Source organism: Aulostomus chinensis, chromosome 4, assembly GCF_037954235.1.
Source record: "Aulostomus chinensis isolate RoL2024-O1b breed Wild chromosome 4, RoL_Achi_v1.0, whole genome shotgun sequence".
Lineage (NCBI taxonomy): Eukaryota > Metazoa > Chordata > Actinopteri > Syngnathiformes > Aulostomidae > Aulostomus > Aulostomus chinensis.
Window position 1 is genome coordinate 5,733,475 of NC_141323.1, and position 23,407 is coordinate 5,756,881.

General features: G+C 45.2%; 2 protein-coding genes across 4 annotated transcripts; both read left to right on the forward strand.

Moving 5' to 3' along the window:
* Positions 1-711: 711 nt before the first annotated feature.
* Positions 712-7,943, forward strand: strap (serine/threonine kinase receptor associated protein). Its single transcript, XM_086201236.1, has 9 exons — positions 712-1,421; positions 1,690-1,825; positions 2,297-2,378; positions 2,491-2,563; positions 2,766-2,865; positions 4,724-4,861; positions 5,586-5,722; positions 6,870-7,019; positions 7,202-7,943. Exons 1-9 carry the CDS (start codon positions 1,310-1,312, stop codon positions 7,261-7,263), a joined length of 990 nt encoding a protein of 329 aa, XP_086057362.1. The 5' UTR covers positions 712-1,309; the 3' UTR covers positions 7,264-7,943.
* A 735-nt stretch (positions 7,944-8,678) lies between these two features.
* On the forward strand, positions 8,679-22,971 carry tmpoa (thymopoietin a). Of its 3 annotated transcripts, XM_086201237.1 has the most exons (8): positions 8,679-9,242; positions 18,161-18,278; positions 18,568-18,714; positions 19,064-19,215; positions 20,051-20,110; positions 20,203-20,391; positions 21,483-21,583; positions 21,970-22,971. In XM_086201237.1, exons 1-8 carry the CDS (start codon positions 9,006-9,008, stop codon positions 22,373-22,375), a joined length of 1,410 nt encoding a protein of 469 aa, XP_086057363.1. In that variant the 5' UTR covers positions 8,679-9,005; the 3' UTR covers positions 22,376-22,971. The 3 variants fall into 3 exon arrangements, with proteins under 3 accessions (XP_086057363.1, XP_086057364.1, XP_086057365.1); XM_086201238.1 differs by lacking the exon at positions 20,051-20,110; XM_086201239.1 differs by lacking the exons at positions 20,051-20,110; positions 20,203-20,391.
* The last annotated feature ends 436 nt before the right edge of the window (positions 22,972-23,407 follow it).

A 23,407-nucleotide genomic window follows, 5' to 3' on the forward strand; every position in this document is an offset into this window, starting at 1 on the left:
TCAGGTCGTCATGTCTGCCTGCAGCCGAGATGCAAGGCATCCGCTCGCTGTCGCCCTGCAGCAGGCTGAGTCCGGGTGCTGCTGTCCGCGGCTCCGCTCGGTGTCAGGCTGACACAAGCGCCCTCACGCAGGGTTTCCGCCACCGAGCCACTGAAAAGCGTGTTGTGTTAGCAGGTTTTATGGGAGATTGATTAGAGTAACACAAGATTAAAGTTACAATCATTAAAACAGAATAACAATTAAAAAAAAAAAACATTTGTTCACACATTATTAAAAAAAACACTCATTCAGTGGTTGTTTCTGGGTAATGTGGGATTGAGGAAAGCACCAGTAAACCTTCTATGACGATGCAGATGCATTTTATTGTGACGTTTTGTAGCACAATTCACCTTTATTTACGCTAGGCTCGTTGTGTAAACAAACACGATGAGTCACTTCCATAAGCAGTTCGGTTGTGCTCTTGAAACGTTGAGATTTTATCCTCGATGTTTAAATATTCCAAACAAAACAAAACAAAACAAAATACTTTGAGAATGTGTGAAAATGTACACTGGCGCAATATCATAAGCGACCTGCGGGTGGCAGCAGTACACAACATCTGTTCGTTCACCCTCACCAGAAGAAGTCAGTGTCTGCTTTCAAATTAAGAGCGCAACTAGCTTCAAATTTTTTCCCTACTAAAACAAAGACAACGACATGACACGTTATTTAACCCTTATTAGCTATGGTTAACCGTATTCTAGAGGTTTCGTATGAATAATAAAGAATTCAAAAATAAAGCTGTTAAAAGTAGCCTAATTGTGAAATTACTTAAATTTTTTGTAAACACCATTTAGCAGCTAATGCTTCAGTTGTGAGGAGACAACTGTCGTCTGGGACATACTGTAGACAGTTTCATGATTTAAAAATATATATATATGACGACAACAAAACGCATATGTCTGTTTTTTGTTCTGAAAGAGTTCGAGCGGAAGTGTTTATCCTTGTTGTGACTAGCGGAACACCGGCTATATCATCTCTGCAGTTACGCCGCGTAGCACGTTGCTAGTTAGTTGCAATGTTGTAGCTATTAGCACGATAGCCATTCCTTCGCTGGGAGGGAGACCCGTCGTGAATTTGACAAACACAGGGAGTTAATTTTCCCTCCAATTTTCTCCCAATCCAAAACCCAACCGCTAGCCAAAGGGAAACACCCTAGAAACTACTAGCTAGCTCATATTTTCTCTTTACACGCTAGCTTCTCCAGGTAGCTAACCGCTAGCGTTGCAGCTAGTTCTCCTCTCAGTGTGAACTTCCCGACTAGAGGACCATGGCAATGAGACAGACTCCACTCACCTGCTCCGGTCACACCCGGCCGGTGGTCGACCTGGCCTTCAGTGGTATCACTCCCTATGGATACTTCCTCATCAGCGCCTGCAAAGGTGAGACCAGGGGAACCTTCAGGTGGCATGTGGGGGGGATCAGTAACGCTCTTAATGTGCATGGTGCATATTAGAAGTGGTTGTCAAGATAGAAAACGGTACATCACAAATGCCAGTTTACTGCTGTCCTAAGTCTTTGTGCATTTTGGATGACCGTGAAATGTTAAATTAACAAGTAATTCCCTACTTTAACCGCACTCACTTCCAGATCACCCATTTTGTGGGGGCTGACAACCATGATTGACTCCTCACTCCTGTAATTCCTCAGATGGCAAGCCCATGTTGCGCCAGGGAGACACAGGGGACTGGATTGGAACGTTTCTGGGTCACAAAGGCGCTGTCTGGGGAGCCACTCTGAACACAGACGCCACCAAGGCAGCCACTGCTGCAGCTGACTTCACCGCGTGAGTACGCGCGCGTGTGTGTGTGTGTGTGTGTGTGTCCGTCCTGAAGTAGGGGTTCAGGGATATTCCTCATCTCCCTGGTAGATCTTTCTTTTTGTCACTTAAGATGTTTTTTTTGTGAGTGCTGAAGATGCTAAATGACTCCATAGTTTTGGATGCATGAGATATGTTTGTTTGTTTTTTAGATAAAATGATATCAGTATTGCTCAAGTCTTTATTTATCATGTGTTGTTTATAATGAGGTACACATATGATTCATGCGCCTTTCCTGTAGTTTGCAAATAAAGGAGTGCATTATGTTTGTTTCTCACTTTGTACAAATGCTATAATTTTATTCGCTTTTTTGTGCCGAGTGTGTGTTTGTTTATTAGATCCCAAAGATGTCCTCCTACTTATCAGAATTTGAAATAACTGAACAACTCCAGCTTTGGACACACATGTAAAAATGACCATGTGACTCATCATTTTCAGAAAGGTGTGGGATGCTGTGAGTGGAGATGAGGTCCTCACACTAGCACACAAGCACATTGTCAAGACGGTCACCTTTACTCAGGTCAGCGTCTCGACGTGGATCCATTTACATCGTCCATTTGATCACTTCCTAACATAACCTGTACACTATTGAATGGATTTGATGATTATTTCTGGACATTTCTGCCTCTCAGGACAGCAACTGTCTGTTGACTGGAGGAAATGATAAGCTCCTGCGCATCTATGATCTCAGCAGCCCTGAAGCAGGTGAGTGAGTGAGAGGAGAGCACAAACACATAGAATGAGATTTATTATAAAATGTGTTAATTTTCTTCCTTTTTTTTTTTTTTTTTTTGCTTCTTCATCATGTTGTGTGTTCTGCTCTGGTCAGTCCAGCCCTGCTAACAGGAAAATATCCCAGTCAAACCCCTCTCATGTCTCTGACTGCTTCTTCAATGTGTGTCCTCAGCACCAGAGGAAATTGCAGGTCATACCTCTGCCATCAAGAAAGCCCTGTGGTGTAACAACGACAAGCAGATCCTCTCTGCTGCAGAGGATAAAACCATCCGGTCAGTAAAATGACTCCCTGTGGTGTGTGACATTGTGCAGACTAGGACTGGAAGATCTGCTCTATTAAATTTTGTTTAATGGTTATGGCAGATTTACCATCCAGTTGCGCAAGGGGTGGGAGGAGTTACCTCACTGATGAGCAGCAACCAGGCAAACAAAAATACGATGACGCAAATAAAAAAAGCCCCAACGTAAGTGGTCCAAGTCTGTAATTGTTCCGGGTTACTGGGGACTGTTATTCCTGACGGACAGGCAGATGAAACGTTGCTTCTGTCAGACTGTCAGTGTTTTAGATTTATATGGGCTGTTGTGTTGAGTCAGGTTAGATATAAAGCTAATGACACTTACAGTCACATAGCGACGTTAATGCTGCAGTCTCACCATCCAAGCTCTCACCGCTGATGTACCTCGCCAGTCCTCTTTAATAGCAGTTTACGTTGAAGGTGTAAAATACGAACGTGGCAGCATCGCGTGGGTCGCGAGCAAAACGGCTGTTGGTAGATGCTTTGTAGAGGAGTTGGTTTCATTCCACATAGTAGAGACTAAGTGACCTCTGTTACCTTCCTGGTCAATGCTAAAAGTGAAGCAGTCGTCTTTAGAAAAAAACAATAGTGCTCCATCCATTCAATCACTGACTGATGATCTGATTGCCAGTCAGATCATCAGTCAGTGAAGACTCAGTATTACTCATCATTATTCTGGCTCAAAGACGGTGTATAAGAACTTGCCAGATATGTTAATGAAGGGTCTGTGTTCACATTGTGTTTTTTCTCTGGCAGTGAAACAAGTTTTGAAGGTACACTGATGTCTTTTCAAACGAAATCAAGGATGGAGCGTTTGGCATCAGGAAGAGTAAATCTGCTGTTGCCAGGTGTTGTTTGGAGCCGAACAGTCCTCTCTGCTGTGGCTTTTTTTTTTTTTTTTTTTTGTATGTGGAGATGCAGTGTCACCACACGACTGTTAATCAATGGAGTTTAGCGGAGGGCCTCTGAAACTCTGTCGCCAACCAAAAGTAATTCTTCAATGCCAACTGGCACCGTCTCCTTGAGCTGCCGTCAAACACTTTGTGTTATTTTTAATGCCTTTTTTTCCTACATATAGAATCCTAACTGTTAATTAACTTTCAACGCTTGCAGCGTCCTTGGCACGCATTGAACCAGCTTTTGCCCAGCATCACACATGCCGTACGTGCTTGAGGATTGGAAGTCAGTCAGTAACCCTCTGAGATGTTTCCAGGTTGCCTCTAACAAAAATCACCTCATGGACACAGGCAGTAAGCCCAGAGATGGGTTGCCTTTAATCACAGCTGCCTCACGTAAACTATATTTGGAGCGGGGTGGTGCACAGCCTCCGAAAATTAAAGCCTCGTTGACACAAGATGTATTATTCACATGAATTGTAGGGGGCAGTGTTGATGTTACCATAATGGCAGAATGTTTTGAAGAAAAATTAACAGACCAAATTCATGTTTATCATCTGTGCGATTGACAGATATGCTCGACAGAATGGCTGATGTGAGATCAGTACTATTTTATAGCTCGACATGTAAACCTGGAACACTAGATCCAAACTAGTCTGAGACATAACATCCAAACACGGTGGAAAACTCTAGAAAAGCAGAGTGGAGACAGTGCAGGTGTTGTTCCCCTTCTACAAGTTTATGATCCTCCACCTTCTTTTCTCTTGTACTTCAATAACAACCCTGGAAGTTCTTTTTCTGGACTGCCCTCTAGTGGATTCCTCCAGTAACGTGCTACATATTTGATATGAGCAAGCGTCTTCATGACATAGCTGCTTGGCCACCTGATCAGGAGGTTTAAAGCAAGTGTGTGTGTCTGTGTGTGTGTTCGTCCCCAGACTGTGGGACAGGAGCTCCATGGAGGAGGTGAAGACGTTGGCGTTCGACACATCAGTCAGCAGCATGGAGTACATGGCGGACGGGGAAATTCTAGTAATCACGTATGGAAAGACCATCGCTTTCTACAACGCTCTGAGGTAGGAGCAAGCAGCAGAAGTTGGTAGATTGACTGTCTTATCACAGTTAGCAGTTCCAGAGGTGGATCTTTTTGGCATAAATGATGAGATAATTGAACAATTAACCGAGGAACACAGGGTTAAAAGTATTTTTCATTTTGTGGCAGCTTTGAGTTGATTTCCCTGATAAAACCCTTGTAAAATGATGCATAGACGATCAAGAATGGTACTTCTTGTTTTAAAGACAGAATGAACAAGATGGACTCATTCTGCCGTGTACCTCAGATTTGTTGAGAATGGAGTATTAATACTTGAGAAGTCAAACCCTCCTCATCAATGAAAATTCTTCACCAGATATGAATGTTTTAAATGGGGGAGGTCAAATTGGCAAAAATGTATTGGACACTTCTGAATCCACCCCATGTGCTGCTTCAGCTCTAAGCTTTTATCTGTTCTTTTATGTCTGTGTATCTGTGTGAACGTTCTCTGTCCGTTCCTGATTGTTGGATTCATGCTAGTGAGCGTCTCTCTGTTCTTCCTTCACTGCCATCAACATGCAGATGAAACTCGCCTGCATGGCTTGAAGAGGCACATTCACATGATTGATTTTATCGCTCATGTTCTACTTTGTTTCCTGTAAAAGAAAATAAATAAAGAAAATTGTTGATTCAGCAGTATGTCATGGTTGGAAGTGTAATGACGGTGGCTTTTGGATGATTATTGTGATTTTGTGAACGTGTTCCAGCCTGGACCTGATCAAGACTGTGGAGGCTCCAGCTCCCATCAACTCCGCCTCTCTTCACCCAGAGAAGGATTTCTTCGTTGCTGGGGGAGATGACTTCAAGCTCTACAAGTTTGACTACAGCACCAAGGAAGAGCTGGGTCAGTGAGAACTACATAATTTACTGCTCCTGATGTGTCTCCCTCTAAGGTAGAGACCCCCTGTTTTCATGGTAGATAGAGAGATGTGTAAGGTGTGGTCTTCAATTATCTCAAATTTATCTCCAAAATGCCCGACCATGTTAGAGTCCAGAGGAACACGTCGTTCAAGGTAGCAGTTTTTCATTTGACAAGTTTCTGCTCCCAACACCTTCATCCAGTTAATTGTTATGAATTACATTTTTGAATTTCTCTCAATGCCACCTCATTTTTCGCTCTTCTGGCAAAGGAAACTCCCAGATCATCGACCTGCTTCGTGAATCATCCCACGTGCAGTTTGGTAAACCTTGCGCTTGTAGGACGAGTAGTGATGAGTGAATAGACAGCACTCGAGGGGGAAAGTATCTTGGCGCTGTGGAACAGTGGAGCGCATCACTCTCGTATCAGCCACATACCCTGGTGAACATGGGCGTGCGAGGGCTTGCTCACCGCTGCCTGCAGCTTTAATCAAGCCCAGAGTACCAAAATGGCTCCGGGGATGAAGTGAAGGAACCTTTTTTTTTTTTTTCTGTATGGATGAGGTGATGTTCATGGAGCTCATTATCTGTCTGTTAGCAGGATTACATGAAAACTATGAGCTCAAAGTTGGCGGAGGGGAGTGACATGAGCCAAGGAAGGAACGTTGCATGTGGAGCAGATCTGTTAAACAGGCAAAAAATGGCCGTTGTGATTGGCTGAATTCACCTTCCCAGAGCTTAAAAAAAACAAAACAATATCTCCAAAATCTGATGCAACTGTTCCATCTGCTTTTGGTCGGGGGAGCTCTCACGATCTTAAATCCCAGCTCGGACTTAAAACCATGCATCATTCCTGCTTCATGAATCCAACCCCTCTCATGGGCTCACGCTTATCAGTGGAGGTGATGACTTTAGACTTCCTCCATGAGGTTGCACTACACAAAACAAATCACTTCATTGCTTTCTGACTTCCAGCTTTATCACTTTTCACAAAAAACACAGATCACATAAATCTTGTTGATATCATTGCAATTTTTGAAGAAAAACAACAACAACAAAGACCTGCTTTTTTATTCATTAATTTATTTTTTAAGCACGTGTACTAAAACTGTCGCTGTGCTTCCTGTCCGTAGAGTCCTATAAGGGTCACTTTGGTCCGGTGCACTGTGTTCGCTTCAGCCCGGATGGCGAGCTGTACGCTAGCGGCTCTGAGGACGGAACCCTTCGTCTGTGGCAGACAGCAGTGGGGAAGACATATGGCCTGTGGAAGTGTGTCCTTCCTGGTAATGCATACATGTGTAAAAGCCCTTCGTAACACTCCCCAATGGAGATTATGGCTGTTAAGTGAAGAACCACGTATTTAAAGGGCGTATAATCCCACAGGCAATGCCAGAGATATAGAATATCAAACAATAGTCTGATTTTTTTCTTCTCCTTTTTCTTTTTGTGGTCGTCTTCCCTCCAGAGGACTTGGGGGCTGAGAACTCGGAGCAGATCTACACCGCCCCCCCTGAGATCAAAGCATGAGGAGAACGTGCTGCTGTCTAGAAACAGGATGAGGGATGGGTACCAGCGGAAGGGGGGTTCCAGCAGAGGGGGGTACCAGCGTGTTCTATCAAGCCCCAGCAAGGAGCAGAGTCAAGAGCATCTCCAACTATCATAAACTGATGTGGATATTATGACCGCCTGTGTGTCATAGACCAGCAGCGCTCTCACACAGATTTATGCAGTTCCATGGACGGTATTGGCTGTAGAACAAAGCAGTAGAGCTGTGAGTGTCTCGCTCATCGCTGCCTGCTTTCTCTCTGATCAGCCCAGTTCTCTATGCCTGCTTAAACAGATTTTAATTTGCCTATAACCTTTGAAACTCACCCCCTGAATCCAATCAATGCTAAAAACAGTTTTGGTTTCCTAAATTACAGTAATTAATGAGCTGGACCAAGGGCTTTTGTTTTCAGTTCATAGTTACAATACTGGAGCTAATTGCTAATTTAAGAAGCTCGTTGTTTTCTTCAAAAGGAAGATTCGCTTCAAGGACTCACCACTGTTGTACTTGTTGAAAAAAAAAAAAAACATTAAAGTGTCCAAACAAAAGAAAATATTGTTTTGTGACAAAGTGGAAAGGGAAAAGATGTCACCCTTTTTCATTTTAGTTTGTGTTAAGTGGTTTAATAAACAAATGTTTTATTTCGAGGGAATGTACAGAACGCCAATTTGTGTCCCTTTTTTTGGGTGGGGGTGTAGTGGGCGGGTGCAGGAGTACCTCTTATAAGAAGGAAATACAAAATTTCAAATGCGAACAGGTATGATTCATCAGCTTGAGTGGGTCTGGCTGTTTTTATCTTTAGTGCATTACTCAGGTAGGTGTAATAATAAGTTCCTCTCTACCTAAAGTCAGAGTTTGAATGGAGACTTTTAAGAGTACTACTTTATCTGGGTGTTTCTTTTATGTTAGTGAATAGACCACTGTCTTAGACCCACAGTTCTCCTGCCCACGCTGGATGTGGGATAATTACATAAATCAAAAAAATTTCTAGTGACAGACTTCTTCATGTAAAAGCGCTGACAAAGATTTCTTATTGCTGGCAAATGTATGAGGCTCAAAATGGTCGAGTTCAGCTGATAGCAGCTTAAATGTGGGCTTTGATTTAAGAATTTCGGTTTTATGGATGCCAAATGTAGCCAGTAAGATTAAAAAAAAAAAGTTTGATCACAATTTATTATCGATACAGTTCAAGTAAGTGGGAACGCTTTTAACTTTCACTGACAACCTCATGAGTTGTCTGATAGTCAGAATTCGTCAGCGTGTTTTAAAGTTGTGACGTAGAATTATTCTCAGTATCTGAAAGTTCCTCCGACCAATGAGGAAGCGCTTTCAAACGAAGCGCGGCCAATAGCGTTGTTATCACGCGCTCCACGCAGTGACGTCAGGTCCACCTCGGGTCCGGGGTCGTCCCGACTGCTGCCTGAACGCTTCATCCAAAACAGCCGCCCCTCAACCGCGACTCTCATTTCTGCTTTTTACTATCGAGTTAAAGGAGGAGACGAGAGCAACCAAACCTCGACGTTCTCATTTTATATTTTCGTCGTTTTTTGTTTAGTAATTACCCCCCCCCCCCCTGGTTTGCGAGTTAATTCCAGTGAGAGGCGCTGGTTAGCCACCCGGCTCGGACTAGTTCAACTCCCCGCTCTATCACCCTTGGTGCTAGCCAGCTAGCTAACCTACACAGGCGGTTAAATCTGTGCGCTTCCACCTGTACGCCGCTGACATGCAGGAGTACCTGGACGACCCGTCCCAGCTCACCAAGGACAAGCTAAAGAGTGAGCTCCTGGCCCACAACGTGGAGCTCCCGAGCGGCAACCCCACCAAAGACGTGTACGTTCAGCTTTATCTGAAGAACCTGACCGCACAGAACAAGAAGCTGGCCATGACTGTGGACGCCTTCTCCAGCGACGAGGAGCTGCCTCCGCCCGTCATCTCCAACAGAAGTCGATCCTCCGGGAGAGTGAGTTGGCTTTACCACTCTGTTCCACAGCCGCTTTTATTTTCGGATACTTGAGTTGCTAGAACCGATCATAGAGACCTGGGACTCTGCTGTTACTGATTCATGTTTAACTGGGCTTGGCGTACTACAGTGTGCTTGATTGTTATTACAGATCCGAAGGAGCAGAGCTAAAGAATAGTACTTAAAAAAATAGTACAAAATCTTTTTAATATTTAATATTTAGGCGCTGCCTCCACAGTACATTTTCTAGATTAAAGGAAAAAAAAACTTTTTATACAAGTCTTCACAAAGTCAGACGGTATTCTTTACAATTGTTTGAAAATAGTGATGCAAAAATGAATTTCAATATAAATTACTACTCACTACTACCCATAAAAAAGTATTTGCTGCCAGTACCACGATTACAAAAATATTCTCCATGCATTTTGTTATTTTAACATTGTTTTCTAATTTGACTTAAATTGATTTTAATAGTTTCTGTGCTGTCTGGTGTTTATTGCTTTGTGAAAGCATCATCAGTTTGATACCAAATTTTGAATCACACAAAGTTCATAGCCTCCTGACTACCAGCAGTTCAAACTTGCCCTCTTTGGAGGACATTTGTAGACCTGAGTGTCTCCCACCCACTCCATACTCCCGAATTACCTCACTTTTCTATCTACAGAGGACATTTAGGGCTTTTCAATGATGCCAAATGTAAAGGGGTGGGGCTCTGGTCCCTTTCTCTTTCTCATTAAATGGCGTCCTTCACTGCATGTGCATTTTATGGGAAGAGGAAAAGTAAGTTCATCATACTTTTTTTGTCAAGTGAGAATTTTGGCTTGAAGTGTTGTTGGCATATTTTAGAAAAGTCTCTCAACAACACATTTAAACATTGTCTGGATGATTTTAACTGTATTTTAGCATAGTATTTAAGTGTGTAAAAAAAAAAAAAAGCCCTCCGTGGTGGATGTTAGTAGTTATTTCCTCCATTTTGTTCAGTTTTTGACAAGAGAGGAAGTCATTTTCATAATAAGACAGAATTCTCTTGGGAATTTTTTTAATGGAAACTCAGATATTGAGTTTTCTGATGAAGAGGAAAAGAAAAGTGGAAACCGCAGCCAAAGTAGGTCTGAGACACGATGGCGTGGACGTCAAACTCATCCTGAAGTTGGGTGTTAGGTGTTTTCTTGGGGACCAACTGGTTGCCATCAATGTGTGGCGTTCCAATGTCCACTGTAGTGGACATGTGATATCTTAAAAAGACAAACTTTTTTTTTTTTTAAACACGTTTTCAGTATTCTAATTACTTTACAAAGATTTGAGAATATTAAAAAAAAAATTTCTGTGTTTTGACAGTATTTTTTTTTAGTAGTCAGGAGGTTACAGCCGTCACCTCCCCCATTAAATGTCCCACACTGTTGTTGCAACAAGCTGATGGAGATTTCTCCTCTGATGCGAACAGTGGGGTTTCTGTCCTTTAACGACTCCCTTTTGACATGATGATTTAATCAGTTTGTGTCTTGCCAGCACTTTGAGTCAGATTCCTGCCCTGCCACCCGCTTCTACATGTAACGAAGTCACGCCCGACTCACAGACCCTGATGGGTGTTTGTTGTTAATGAATGAGAGCGAGTGAGGTTTCTGTTGTCAAGATAAACATCTACATGATAAGACTTTGTGGTGAGATGACTTGGAGTTTCTCAGCATTCCTCACTAACAATCCCCCTCCAGCCAGAAACTCCCGGCATTATTCACAACCTGCAAGAATCAGCGGGTCAAAGACTGCCCTCTGAAGCCTGACTTGACCGCTGCATTTCAGTTTTTTGCCATTGTCAAAGTGATTGTTACAGTCAGTTAGCCTGAGTTCTGCCGACCAAGAGCTCCGTGATGTTAAATATCTTGAACTGACGGTCTAATAATCTTAATTGAACCCCACAGGGATAAATAACGTTTTCTGGATCTGAATCTGAATCAGTGGGTGGATAGTTAATTGGCGTCGTTTTGATTATTTATCAAAAATTCCCTCCAAACATGCATGATAGTGTGCAAAAATGCAGTAAATACTTTATTTATCTGACATTTTTTACATTGTATAATAATAATCACATTCAAATTGGTCGGATTCTGCACATGCATCATGCTGTTCTTGATCGTCACCTGATCTTCCAGGATATCATGGCTTTGCACAGTCTTTGTGGTGAGGAAATTACTTTTAGATTATATTATTTTAAAATTGACATTTCTTTTTTTTTTAGCTCTTTTGGGGGGGGGGGTAGTTATGTGGAATCGTGTGACTGCATAACAAGTTCATTGTGCATTTGACTGGACTCAAACAGGTGTGAAACAGGATGTATTGTGCCTTGGCATGTTTGGGGGTGTGTGTGTGTGTGTGTGTGTGTGTGTGTGTGTGTTGGGGGCGTCAGGACATGGCAGCTGAACAAATCAGAGGTGATGACAGAACTGACATGACAAACAGTTCTTTTAGGCCTTCTAAAAAGCACTGACCCGGATGCTTTGGAGGGCTAGGCCAGTGGTCGATGACATCATTGATTTGTGGGCAGAGGGTGTGTGTGTGGGGGTGGGGGTGGGGTGGGGGGATTATCTGTCCCATAACAGAAAAGCTGACAAGCTGTAGTTATCGCCGCTTCCCGCTCACTCGGACTGCAACCTCCAGCTGTTTCACTCTGCCCAGAAAACTCTCCAGCGACGGGCCTCTCATCCCTGCCAGGTCCGACATGCGTCTGCCTGTCAGGTGTCAGTGGCCCGTTGTCACTGGTTGTGTTTAACCAGTAATCCCACTTCTAGAGCTCAACCACTCTCGATAAATGTGAATCATTCAACAAAACCATTTATTGCACGTTTTGCTGTTTCGCCCGGGGAGACGATGCAACATGATGCAACACATGTTACACCGCTTGACCTAAACGTAACATAGTGACACACAACCATTTATTTAATCTTGAAACAACCAACATTTTATCGAACAAGTCTCATATTGCTATTGATGAATAGTCTATTGCCAGTATATGCTATTGTTTTATTGCCCAAGCCTGTTAGCCTACTAGCATGTGCTGCTGGGAACATGAAGGGTGTGGTGATGCACTGCAGAGTGTTTGTGGGATCTGGCAGGAGTTTGATGTTCTGATGTTTACCCTTCATCACTCCTGCTGGGTGACATGGCGACGCTTCAGGTGTTTGTAGCCTTGCGGCTCTGCGTTGGTGCCAAAATAAAGCTCACAAATTACAACCGCTGTGCGTCGTATCCGGGTTTAAAACCAAAGAAGTTTTTATTCGTGGAAGGAGCACACAAAGTCTGTTGTGTACTGCATGTCGTCTTCACATGAGAAGGATCGCAGGTGACTCCTGAGCTCTCAGTTCAGTTGTCTGAAGTCAGGTAAAGGTCAGTTGTCTGCTGAGCTCATGGCAACTCTGCTGCGACCTGCTACTCTGTGTTTGCTCAACCATAAATAGAAGCAGTTTGTAGCTGACTGATCACTATATGCCATCGGCCACTGCTCTCTCACAATGAACTGGTGGGATGTGACATGTGGCTGGTGGAGCAGCGGTTGGTCGTCAAGGTTACTGTGACCTCACATACATTTCAGTATCTGTGGAACCCCTCGAAGGAATTCCTTCAATTTTGCGACAAATGTGCTATGTGGTATTTCTAGTTAATGTTCTAGAATGGCTTTGAATGAAAACATGCCTACTCAACATTTTGCTAAATTGGTTTATCATCTTATCTGTGATTAGAAGAGATGATTAAAGAAATGTCCTTAAAGGAGGGGTAGGCGCCGCCCGTTTTGGGCTTTTTTTCTTTTCTTTTTTTTAACATATTCTTTTATTTTCTTTCTTTAATTTTTACAAAAGAAACACGATATACAAACAATATGGCATAAATCTCTCTAAATCATTTTTTGAATCATAGTCTGATCATGAACCCTCCCTCCTCGCTCCCACTGGCCCTCCCCCTAAAACCCTCTAGGGAACCAGAACAGGACGCCACGGCACTGCTCCAGATGTATGATCACATCTTCTAGCAGCCCACTCCACAACAGGTATCTAACATACCAAGCTGCACAACATAGCACAAGTTCCCCTGTGCAAATTCGGCAAATGGGTTTCTTACCTGTCCAAAAGAGAGGCTGCTACTTGCGCATCCGTAGCTCAACCTTTTGATTCTTCACGACTCCTCCAGCGGGCAAATGAATCACTGGCGTTGCACCGGGCCTTTTATCCTTCTCCCTCTGCTCTATAAAAGACCTTCTTTCTTTTTGCTGGTTTTTCTTCTGGATCCATGCTCGTCCTCCTTGATGCTGCTCACCCAACACCCATCCAACAAGGCGTTGATAACCGCTTTAGGCTTCCTGATAAGCCCTTTGACGGACAGCTAAGCTGCCTAATCAGGTGCAGTGCTAAACAGTTCCAAACAATCCAACTGGTAGCAGTTTTTGATTGGGTGGAGGTAAATTGTGCCCTGCACCCCTTATGTATAAGGGATTTTGATGCTTCCTTTTTTTAAACATCAAATTTTATTGATTACCATCGAGACATCATGACAAATTCAGGGATTATGACAAAAAGGACATACAAATCTGGAAGCCTAGCCCTCCTTTAAGTATGATTTTTTTTGTTGTTGTTAGATGTAGAAAATTGTGAAAGCTTTTTAACTGTTTGTTTCAAGAGGAAGTAGTAATCCGACAACAATCGTCTTAACAAGGCGGTCCAAGTTTCTGATAAACAGAAAATGATAATAAAATAGATGCTGAGACGCTTGTAAAAGCAGCGGAGCCTCCGAGCCAAACTGCCTCACCGATTAACAAGCTGATGCTGCTACGCTCTGAAAGCAGCTGAGCCGTTACAGACCAGATTCCTTACACATCAATCACATCAAGTAATGAATCGAACAAGACTTGTAGGGAGTGTAACTGTCTGTTTGCCCTCGGCTAAAGTTTTCTGTCTGTGACTGAGGTGAAAGTGGAGGGAGAGGAGCAGGAGCATTCATCCTCCAGTTTCTGGTCAATATCGGGCCATCGGTTTATCTTCAGGGCTGCGATGTTCTTACATGCAGCATTGCAGGGTTTATCATCAGGTTTTTGACTCAGAACTCCACGTGTGTCTCAGGTGCTGGTGTGTAATCAGTTTGTCCTGATTTATAAGGAGCTGCTGTCATGTTGTTTGTCATGCGCCACAAGACACTCACAGGTGTGACTGATTACAGACAGCAGGAAGTGAAAAGGTTGGAGGCGGGTGTTCAGCACAGGAATTCCTAACATTTTTCGCATAGTTGGCCGAAGTCACCGAGGCTCTTCAGCCCAAACCTCGCAGCAGTGCTCGAAGCGTTTCTCCTCTGGAGCTGATGTCTGTGAGCGATTTAAACGAACAAACGTTTCTATTACATCTGCACTGTTGTCGCTTTTTTGTAGTTTAAGTAAATCCACCTGCTTTTGTGCAAAATCGCCCCACGGCAGGTGGTGTGTGCTTAACCCTGGCCCAGGTACCAAAATTTGGCACCAATTAAATATGAATTGGTTCTTGCTTGTTTTGATGTGTGTAGACTTACAAGTGTGGAGTTCTGTATGCAACACTTTTCCACGTCCAATCAAAAGGGAGATCAGCAAATCTGGCACCAGGAAATGAGAGTTATGTCATGCATCTACAGGCCGTGGTGCGTCTGAAACTACATCCAGGCTGCAGTGAGGAGTTGTAAACAAAAGTCTGGTTGTGATTTAAGTGGGTTCACTCCACAGAGCCGTGGTCTGAGGCTCAGCTGTGAGCTTAGGATTCAGCTATGCCTTTAAAGTCCAGGGTGTGGTCCCTCCGTCTACCCTCCGCTTCTCCCGCTCTCCTCGCCTAAGTCTGCTGTGATTGTGAAACAGCCTGGCTTGCATCCAACCCTAATCCTGCAGTCTGGCCAATGAGAGCCAGACTCATAGTAAAGACAGCCTCTCTCTGTCTGTCTCTCACGTTCACTACACGCCGAGAAGCCTGGCAGCACTTCACCGCTGACGTTGTGCACATAGTCTCCCTACATTCCTCACATTTTCCACCAATTTGCTGCCAGCAGAACGAGCTGCAGAGACTTTTCAGGCCCAGATTAAAAGCCTGCAGTCCCGTCGAATGCGATTTCATATTGTCAAGTGAAGATTAGCACAAAGTAGTCAAATCTGGGTTTGTTTTGGTCCAGTCTCATCTCTTTATTATTCATAAGAACCAGAAGCGTCATCGTTAGTCGCGACGTCGTAAACAGACACGTCAATGACATCTTCAGTTGTGTGATTTCTCTTGTGTGGGCTCTAGGCGTTGGTTTATTATAAAAATGTATTGAAAAAAACATTTCTGATGGTTATAGTTTTTTAAATCTTTATTTACCAAAAAAATACTTACATGTATGGATATCTTTCGTAGCTTGTGAAATGTTCCTTGCCATCTTACCGGTGATTCACAAGGCATTCTGGGAGATTTCTCGTAACACTTGATTTGGAGTGCCTCCAAAAAAAAAACCTCTGTTTGGAGGGCCACACAGCCCTAGCACTCCGCCCTTCCCCTCTGCCTCAAGAAGAACGGGACATCGGACATCCCCACCCCAAAGTGTCAACGTGCAAAGCGGAGGGGCAGGGGCAGGTGGTAGGGTGAAGGTGAATTGGGATTGGCCCTTTGTTTCTGATGCTGCTGCCGACTCCACTGCTGCTAACTCTGCTCAGTCCAACAGCAGAGGGCTGCAGCAGAGTCTTCTATCCTGACATCCGTGTCTGTTAGTGTGGTTTCCACATACATATACTGCCTGGTCAGTGCCCCTCCCGACACATTAATACTCCACATAATGTAGCTTATGCTGTAGTTTTAATGTTAGCCTAGCACTGTTGCAGTACCTCGTAGTAATGCACCCTCAGTTAGAAGGAAACAGAGCATGTGTCTTGAAAGTATCTTGTCCAAACTAGCAAAATTCACGGAAGAGTCGTTCATGTTTCCTGTTCAAGTACATGGAATCTTGGAAAATCCGTTTTTTTATACTGTGGTATCGACAATGGTATTGGAAATCATGTAATTTTACTGGTAACGGCACTGACGACTGAAATTTTTGGTATCGTTCAATTCATGCATTGAATTCCCTAAATTAATTATACTTTTTCAGAGAAACATCAGGAGTATGTGGTTCCACGATGGATGAATGAAAAGTTTGGCATTGTGGTGATATTTAATATACCAGCATGCTCTTATTTTGAAAAGTTGCTGTTGAGACTCAGGAGTTAGCAGGTGTTTTTCCTTTTGGTTTGGTTTTGTTTTTTTGATAAATTTGTGGCTAAGCTAGTAGCTGGAGCTGAAAGGCTGGTGGACAGAGTCGCTCACATTCTGAAGGAAATTAATCCAACATTCCTCAGCCGGCTCGCAGCATCAGGGGGACGTGATGGGGGCTGACACTTGTGCAGCTTCCTCGCGGTGAAGGCTTTTCAGAGAAGAGAGGAATTCATGGAATGAACAGAACGCGTACAAATCCAAAGAGGCAGGTTATCTTTCCCCCTTCACAGCTCGGTGCTTTTTTCTGAGGTGAGCACATGATTGACGTGCTGACTGAGCAGGTGAGCTTTCTCAAATATCTATATATATCTATCTATCTATCCATCCATCCATCCATCCATCGGCACAAGGTAACCTTGCTCCCACGTGTTGGGTTATTCATGATCCACAATTCTGCTGTACTTCAGACATGAGATGGTTCAGATTTTGCAGCCGGTCCAAGTGTTTTGCTCACATCGGCCTCTTGTGAATCATGTGTGTATGGCCCACTGGCTTTGAACGGCAACAACAAAAAAAACAAAACCAGAAGGATTTTTTTTCCCACTTCAAAAATGTAATTTCCTGTCACTTCCAGTGTGAGGGCCAGTTTCAGATCTGCAGGTTGTTTATAATCTGCAACAAACCTATGTAGTATTTGCTGGAAATCTGGTTTTCCTCTCTGGTAGGAAATTAGTGGAACCTCGTCAAGTTAAAGCCAACTGTCCAACCATCTGTGGACGGATTGTGCATAAACGAACAATTTCTGACATGTAGAGAAAAATGTGGAAGTCAGGAACCAAGCGCAATCATTTATTGAAGACCATTGCATAATGTTGTTTGCTCAATTTTGGGAAGTTTCCAGCTCAGTGCTGCAGAACCTGCAGAAGAAACGGCCAAAAAGGTTAAGGGTAAAAATGCCCACACTGCCCAGCGTCATGAACACCACACCCACGTCGCTGTGCACGTTTTGATGAATCTGTGATATGGAGGGACGCCTGAAGATGAAGTCCAGCAGGTTTGGTGTCACCGTAGCAAGAAATGTGGGAGGAAATTGGTTTCATAAGCAGTGTCTGTAAAAGAATAATACTCTTAATGCACTTTGTTGCACCTACCGCTGATTTGTTATGAATTTTTTATTTTGAACTTCAGACGGTTGCCATGGCGCTTGCCCATCTTCTCATCAAATTGGTCTGTTAGGTTTTGACAAATTCTGCCAGCAGCCAGAGTAACAACCAGACACACGCCGGTGATTTAAGTCATGAGGTCTCAGAACACAGAAGGTGCTGTCGCAGCAGGTCAGGCGGGGAGAACCCATCACGGAGGGCATCGCTGATCCATAAGTGTGGGTGATTCGTGCAGTTCAAGTGTGCAACTATTGAATATTTTATATCAGGCAGCCAGTCAACGTGTCGTGTTGACGCGTCAGAGGCAGGACAGATGAGCCAGCGCTAGGTCCTGAGCCCCTTTGACATGTGACTGCTACATGACGTCGTCAGAGCATCTCAGTAGAAGTTCCATTGTTAGCCTAGTCCAGCTGTGAACACAGCGCCCCCTGGCTGCCAGTTGGGTCTGTGCTGGTCCTGGTCAATAGTAACCTGAGGGAAATTCAAACGTGTGTCCTTTGATAGTGACCCGGTCTTCCCCGTCCTCTCCTCACAGAAAGCCACCAGGAAAACAGACAAGGCTCGAGCAGATGAGCTGGACGTGACGGTGTTGACGGACGAGGGTCTGAGGGACGAGCTGCTCAAGCTGGGAATGGACGCGGGGCCGATAGTGGGTGAGTCACCCAACGGTTGGCTCAAAACTAACATGTACCTTGTTTACTTGCCTGTTTTTTTTGTTGTTTTTTTCTCCCCTCAGTTATTGTCAGTTTAGCTCGACACTTAAAGTATGTTTCACATTAAAAGCCTACCAGCTAAAGAGGGTGCCATGCTTTTAGTGTGAAAAGTGTCGTATTTCAGTGGCGTCAAACACTGATCAAACAAGTGGCACATGACATGACCAGAGTTACTGGGCTGTTGGCTCCTCCCTGTTTTTAACCCTCTGGCCTGCTGCTCGCCTCCCAGCCTCCACCCGTAAGCTGTATGAGAAGAAACTGCAGAAGCTGCTCGACGACCTGGCAAAGCCACCGACGCCACAGCTCGTCGTCACGGAGATTCAAGTCAACCACAATGGCAACTCGGAGTCGGACCTCTACAGTGACAAGGAGGACGGTACGAGCATCAGAGTCCCCGTACACAAGGGACCGTCCCAACCATCACATCCTAATGTAGTAAACTGGCCAGTCGAGCTGCAGTGGGATGGTCCCAGGAGGGAGTCTGGTTTTAGAGTTCCCAGTGTCTGTAGGTGGCTTTCACCACACGTTAGTCTGAATCAAATAATTAGAAGGAAATGAAAAGTAACTAGTAGTTGGCAGCGTGTGTGTGTGTACACACACACACACACACACACACACACACAATGTATGTGTATATATATGTATTAATATATGTATGTGCATATGTTCAACCCACCTGTGTGCCTCTGTAAGCATCACTTTGTTCTTGTGCTGGGTTTTGTCAGAGGTGACTGCAGTACCAGAACCAGTACCAGAGCCAGTACCAGAGCCAGAGCCTGTGGCAGAGCCTGAACCAGTCCCAGTGGTGGAGAAGCCAGTGAGGAGCCGAGGGAAGACCCCCGTCACCACCCGCACTCGCAGCAACACCCACAAGACTGTAAGAAACTCCTCAGCCCTCCAAGCGTTAGACCTGATTTTTAACTATAAACGAAGGTTTCAAGCTCGTGTTTGCGCTGGCGAAGTGAACAGTTTTTGGTTTTCTTGGAGCACGGTCCCACTCAGCTCAGCCCTCCGCTTCAGGTTCACGCTGCTGCTCGCTAATCAAGACACATGATGTGATTAGCTGCAGCTCTACTGGAGGCTCTGGACTCCTGACCCCCCACCGGCCACTGCCTCCATTTCAACCCTTGCTGCACTTTGATGTTCTATCAACGCAGTTGTTTTGATCTCAAAACCTGATTTACCCCTGAAATTCATCTCCGTTTGCTCCGCCCACTGAATCCTTCCTGCTGTATTTCTTCTAGTTCTGTTCTGGTACACTCCACTAGTGCAACAAGCCGGTTTTAGGAAATGGCAGCGTGAACCGAGGCCGGCGCGGTCGGGACGGTCACCCAGCAGCATGTGACTCAGCAGCTCCCCCTACTGCTGAAACGCTCAACGTGCATCTGTTGAGCCGAGGCTTTGAGGGATGTCCAGAATACTGGATGGCCAGTGAGAAGCTCCTTAGAGGCGTGGGGGTGTGTTCCCTCTGTGTTCCTGCTGTGTTGCTGCTGTGTTCCTACTGTGTTCCCTCTGTGTTCCTTCTGTGTTCCTTCTGTGTTCCCTCTGTGTTCCCGCTGTGTTCCTGCTGTGTTCCCTCTGTGTTCCCTCCTTGTTCCTCCTGAAATGTCTGATCAATGTGAACTCTGCTCGGTCAGACTGACGTGAGATGGAAATCCAGCTGGAAGATGTTGAATTTTCTTTGATGGTGTGTGTTTCTGCTGGTGTGTCAGGACCCTGAACCCAGTGTAGGACCAGACTCCAGGGTTACACCAGTGAGACCAGCAAGGAGGGTGTGTTGTTGAGACTTAACTCCAGTGACTCTGTCAGCCTGAAGCTGTGTGTGTTGCTGCGTGATGTCATTATTTATGATGTTGTTTCAAAGGTCCCGCCTGAGGAGAAGAGCCTGTGGCGGCCTGAGGGGCCTTCGTCTCCTCTGCTTCACCGCACCAAAATTAATCCTGTGACTTTCAGTCCCATGAATAACATTTCACCCATTGAGAGTCTGAAGTCCCAGTCAAACCAGTTTGGGTTGCAGGCTGGTAGAGGCTCTGCAGGAGGGGTACAGTACAACGTGAGCTTCTCCTCCTCCACACGTTTATTCCTGGCTAGAGGGTGAAACACCAGTTGACACTCAGGCTGCACTTGGTGTGTGTGTGTGTGTGTGTGTGTGTGTGTGTGTGTGTGTGTGTGTGTGTGTGTGTGTGTGTGTGTGTGTGTGTGTGTGTGTGTGTGTGTGTCAGCTGCTGAGGCTTTCTACAGGGACAGTTGTGCGACAGCTGCTCAGATTAACTTCACAATCACTCACTTGAGTGTCCCTCCGACACCTGCTGCGACTAATGATTATTTTGATAATCAATCTATTGATTATTTATTTGTTTAATCAGGGTTTTTTTTAAATGCACTGATGTGATTTCACTCAGATCAACCACAGGAAGTTCACCAGCACCTGATACACTTCTGACTCCCAACAATTCAACAATCGTTTGACGACCTGCTTCGTCCCTGGTGCTCAAACACCAGCAAACTGACAACACATTCACATTAAATATGGAAGTTGAAGCAGAGCCGATTCAAACCGCAGCAGTTGAAACCTTGTGATACCAGAACACAGCATCAGCACCGTCTTTTAATCATCAAATCTTCCCAAATTGAAACGCGTAGTTCCAGTGATGGTGTTGGTTACCAGCAGGTCTCAGGGGTCACAGGTCTCCTGCAGGCTGCTGGTAGACGGACCGTTTGAGACCCGAGTGGACAGAAGCAGCAGCCCAGTAACCAAACACTCCTCCAGCTGTTTGAGTACTGACAGTTTACAGACTCCATCAAGTTGTGGCTGCCTTGAAGCAGCAGAAAATCACCAGCTGGCGCTTCCCGTGCAGGCCTGTGACCCCCAGCTGAGGTCCAGTGGAGGAAGTCTTTCATGTTTCAGTTTTTAAATGGACGGCGAAGTTAAGCTAAGTTCTTTATTTGTTTAGCAGTTTATCTGAATCCTCCTGAAACAGTAGCGATGCAGGCGTCTCCGGCCCCCTCACGAGCCTCTATTCAGGCGGGCAGGAGCCTCAGGGGTTCTGGTGGTGAACACGGTGGTGGTCCAGCACCGCGGGGGGGGTTGTGGTCCAGCACAACAGGGGGTGTCGTCATGAACATGTCTGACTGTGTCTACAGGTGGAGAAGATCGCAGCCAGTGAGCAGCCACCTGAGGCGGAGGAGAACGATGTTCTGAAGGAACTGTTCCCCAGCGAGCTGAGCAGTCCAACGGGGATCAGGTAAGAACCCAATCCTCCTGTGGTAGACCTCAGAACCCCAAGACTGCTTCAGCGGGACTGAGACCTGCTTTCATTCAAGAGAAACAAGTTCTCACTTCCATCTGACTTCAACCTCACAGACGCTTGACAGCTTTCACTGTCAGTGGGCAGAGTTCTAGTGCAGAACCCTCCTTGCTGTTCCGTGTAACGGCTCTGAAAAGTTGGACACGAACGCCATGCGGGGTCACTGGGGTCACGCTCTTGTATGTTTCTGCCAGTAGAACACAGCTTCACAAAATCAGAACTTTCCCTTTGTATCTTCCGAAATAGAAAATGTTAATTTCATGTGAACCAACAACTTTTTGCCATGACAACACCGATGACGCGCTGCCTGTTTTCTCCTGCAGCGCCACCTGCAGACGACCCATCCGAGGAGCCGCCTCTCGCCCTGTGAAGTCCAGCGACCTCTGGATCAGTCAGAACTCCTCCTACCTTTCTCCAAAAACGACCAAGACCACCATCAACTCGTCCTACACAGAGAGTCACCTGATCAACAGAGTGAGCAGCCTTCCCCTCTCCTCCTCCTCCTCCTCCAAGTCCCTGTCCACCTCCAGCAGGCTGCTGCCTAAAGCTCCCCCTGCTGGTCAGACCAAAGCAGGACGCAGCGGCATGTCGTTGTGGAAGAAGCTCTTCCTGCTGGCCACCGTGGCTGCTTTCCTCTTCTTTGTTTACCAAGCCATGGAGACAAACACCATCAACCCATTCGTAGCCTCAGACACGGACGTGGCCAGCAGCAGCAGCGCGGCGGCGTAGAGGGAAGAGGGAGACGCCTTCGGTTCCTTCTCCTTCATTCTTGTGTGAATCAGCATTGTAGCCGTTTTTCATGGACGCTGTGAAATGATGTGGCATCGCCGCCCGTTATTCGTTCCCTCCTTTTCGTATCAGTTTCAGTGAAGTGACGCAACATGACACTCGGTGAAAGGACATTTCCGCTTCTGTCGTTCTGAGGCTCCACACACTGATCCGCTCCAGAAACACACATGGGTGCAGCAGCTGCACATGGACTCACTTTTTATCTCCATTTACTCCCCTGATGTGTGTGTGTGTGTGTGTGTGTGTGTGTGGTGCGGTTGAGACTCCCTCTCACACTTTGCCTTAGCGTCCGTCTCCATACGTCATTCACAGACGTCAAGATGGTTTTTGCAATGTAATTTTGTTTTGTACTGAGCGTCTGGTTGGACAGGAAGGCTTGTTATAACCCCGATGCTTCTACGTAGTTAATGGATTCTTAACCCCACACCAGTATTTTCTTAAATTTTCTCTTATAATGAATGGAAAACTGTATTCTTAACTATGTATCCTCTGTTCCAGGTATTGAATATCCACCCAATAAACTATGATGACGCTAATGTGCTTGTGAGAGAATTTCTCCTTCACACAGACACAAACGTGACCCTTAAGATGGCAGCGCCGTGTCACACCTGTCAGAGATGTAACGTGTCACTGCACAGGTATGTTACATCTCTGTATCACAGCTGTGCAAGAGGCTGAATGAAGGAGAGGGGGTGGAGCCTATCCCAGCTGACATTGGGTGAGAGGCGGGGTTCACACTGGACGGGTCACCAGTTTCACCAATTTCTAACAAAAATCGTGGTGTATAGAAGTGGAAAAAAAAAACACTTTTTTTTTTTAATTAATGAGATGAAGCCCTTTCTTCCTCAAGCGAACGCAGCACACTTCCGTAGAGAAGAACGTGCTGCTCTGGAGGGGGAGTGTAGAAGCCGCTGCGCAGTGCTCCAGCACCTGAAAGACAACCATGGCAAAATTACAGGAATGGAGAACACA